This window comes from Limulus polyphemus, unplaced genomic scaffold, assembly GCF_000517525.1.
Source record: "Limulus polyphemus unplaced genomic scaffold, Limulus_polyphemus-2.1.2 Scaffold1056, whole genome shotgun sequence".
NCBI classification, from domain to species: Eukaryota; Metazoa; Arthropoda; class Merostomata; order Xiphosura; family Limulidae; genus Limulus; species Limulus polyphemus.
The window spans coordinates 31,548-33,222 of NW_013666666.1; the positions used below are offsets into that span (position 1 = coordinate 31,548).

General features: G+C 31.5%; 1 protein-coding gene across 1 annotated transcript in view; it reads right to left on the reverse strand.

Moving 5' to 3' along the window:
- Window positions 1-696: 696 nt before the first annotated feature.
- Window positions 697-1,675, reverse strand: part of LOC106461904 — a 4,632-nt gene continuing 3,653 nt past the window's right edge. Inside the window, exon 2 of the mRNA XM_022388999.1 lies at window positions 697-1,086. Within this exon, the coding sequence (XP_022244707.1) occupies window positions 782-1,086 (305 nt within the window). The 3' untranslated portion in view covers window positions 697-781. The remainder of the gene's footprint in view (window positions 1,087-1,675) is intronic.

A 1,675-nucleotide genomic window follows, 5' to 3' on the forward strand; every position in this document is an offset into this window, starting at 1 on the left:
AAAACTGAAATTTCGAGAAACTCTCCACACGCCTATAAATATAACCAACACGACGCGACCAAAAAAAAAGAATATCTATTATTAGTTTCCTATAGTCATTGTGCTATAAACTTCGAACGCTATAACTGTAATTGTTATAACGCTTATCAATCGGAAAACTTCAGATATTTGACCAGAAGCATTTACAAAGCTCGAACATTACAGATCATTTAACTTCAGTAGATTCTCATCGGACATTAGTAATTTTAAGGAAACATTACCTAACGTCATCGGTAGAAAACTCGGCATGTGTAGCTGATGAAAAATGAAGGACAAAGCTAGCTAGCTCCCCGTTAAGCGAATTGTACCTACATCAACTCGTAACTAACTCGCTCATCGTGAACCCTCGATAAGTTATCGGAAAAGCTCCAGACTAGAAAGAAGACTTTATATTGCTTGTAAGTTTGAGAAACTTTTTTTTACAAATCATTATTTGTAACGACCATTACAAACAATGATTGTAAATTGTATTATTGTGTGTATATTAAAACGTATTTGTGTTTTAAAAAAAGAAAACTGTGTGTATCAATCTTGTTGGCAAATATCATAAACAGACCATATATCGGCTTTTACTTAACTGCTAAATCCAAAGTACTAAATTTAAAGTATTAGTTAACTCGGTTTCATACCATTAGAAATTGTCATATGTAATACCTGAAAATATTCATCTTAGCACAGGCGAAAATGAAATTAACGAATACAACTAGAAAGCAAAAAATAGTTCGAAACCTAAATTACACGTTCATTCAGGAACATTAAAAGACGGACATGAGAGAGCACTAGAGTAAGTTTGAAATGATGTGGAAGTAAACTGGGGAATTAATTCTGCATTTGATGATATATAAGGAAAGGGCAGAGTTACAAAATTAGGAACAGAAGGAAAGCGTGAATGTGGAAGTGATGTGAAAGCTGACTGCAATCTCCCTTGTGGCCAGAAATGTAAACTTGAAGAAAACAAGTTGGTTGGTGTGTTATGGCGATTATTGTTGTCGCCAGATGGCAGAACTTTCGGATCAGCATCAACTCGAGCACATTTACTCAAGGTAGCTAAGGTAAAAAAATATACATACACATATAAATAAATAAATATATATATATATATACACATTTATAAAATTTAATTGCTTTTGAAAAACATCGCCATAGCATACATGACCTCTTCTTAAAATCGAAATAATAAATCATTTATTTCGCATACAAAAAGAAAAGATAAAACTTCAAATACTCTACACAGTTAAATATTAACTAAATAAAATTATATAATTAGTGTACAAATACAGAATATGCAGTTAAATAATACTGTTATACCTAAAGTTCAATGTTCATAACCGTATATCTTGTAAAGTTGCTAATAGTTTGTAACACCAAATATAATGTTTTATTTGAAGTTAAGCATAAAACATGTCGGGTTATCACTGCTCTGTTACCACGGCTCTCGAAACCCCATTTCTAGCGTTGTAAGTTCGCAGACATACCGCTGTGCCACTGGGAGAATAATAAATTATAACAACCAACACATGTATAATCTTTTGAATTTTCTATTCTCTACCGCATTCTAAAAATAACTATAACTGCAAAAAAATATTAGCTTTAAATAAGAAAAAACGATAATTTATTTCTTTTTTTACGTAATATT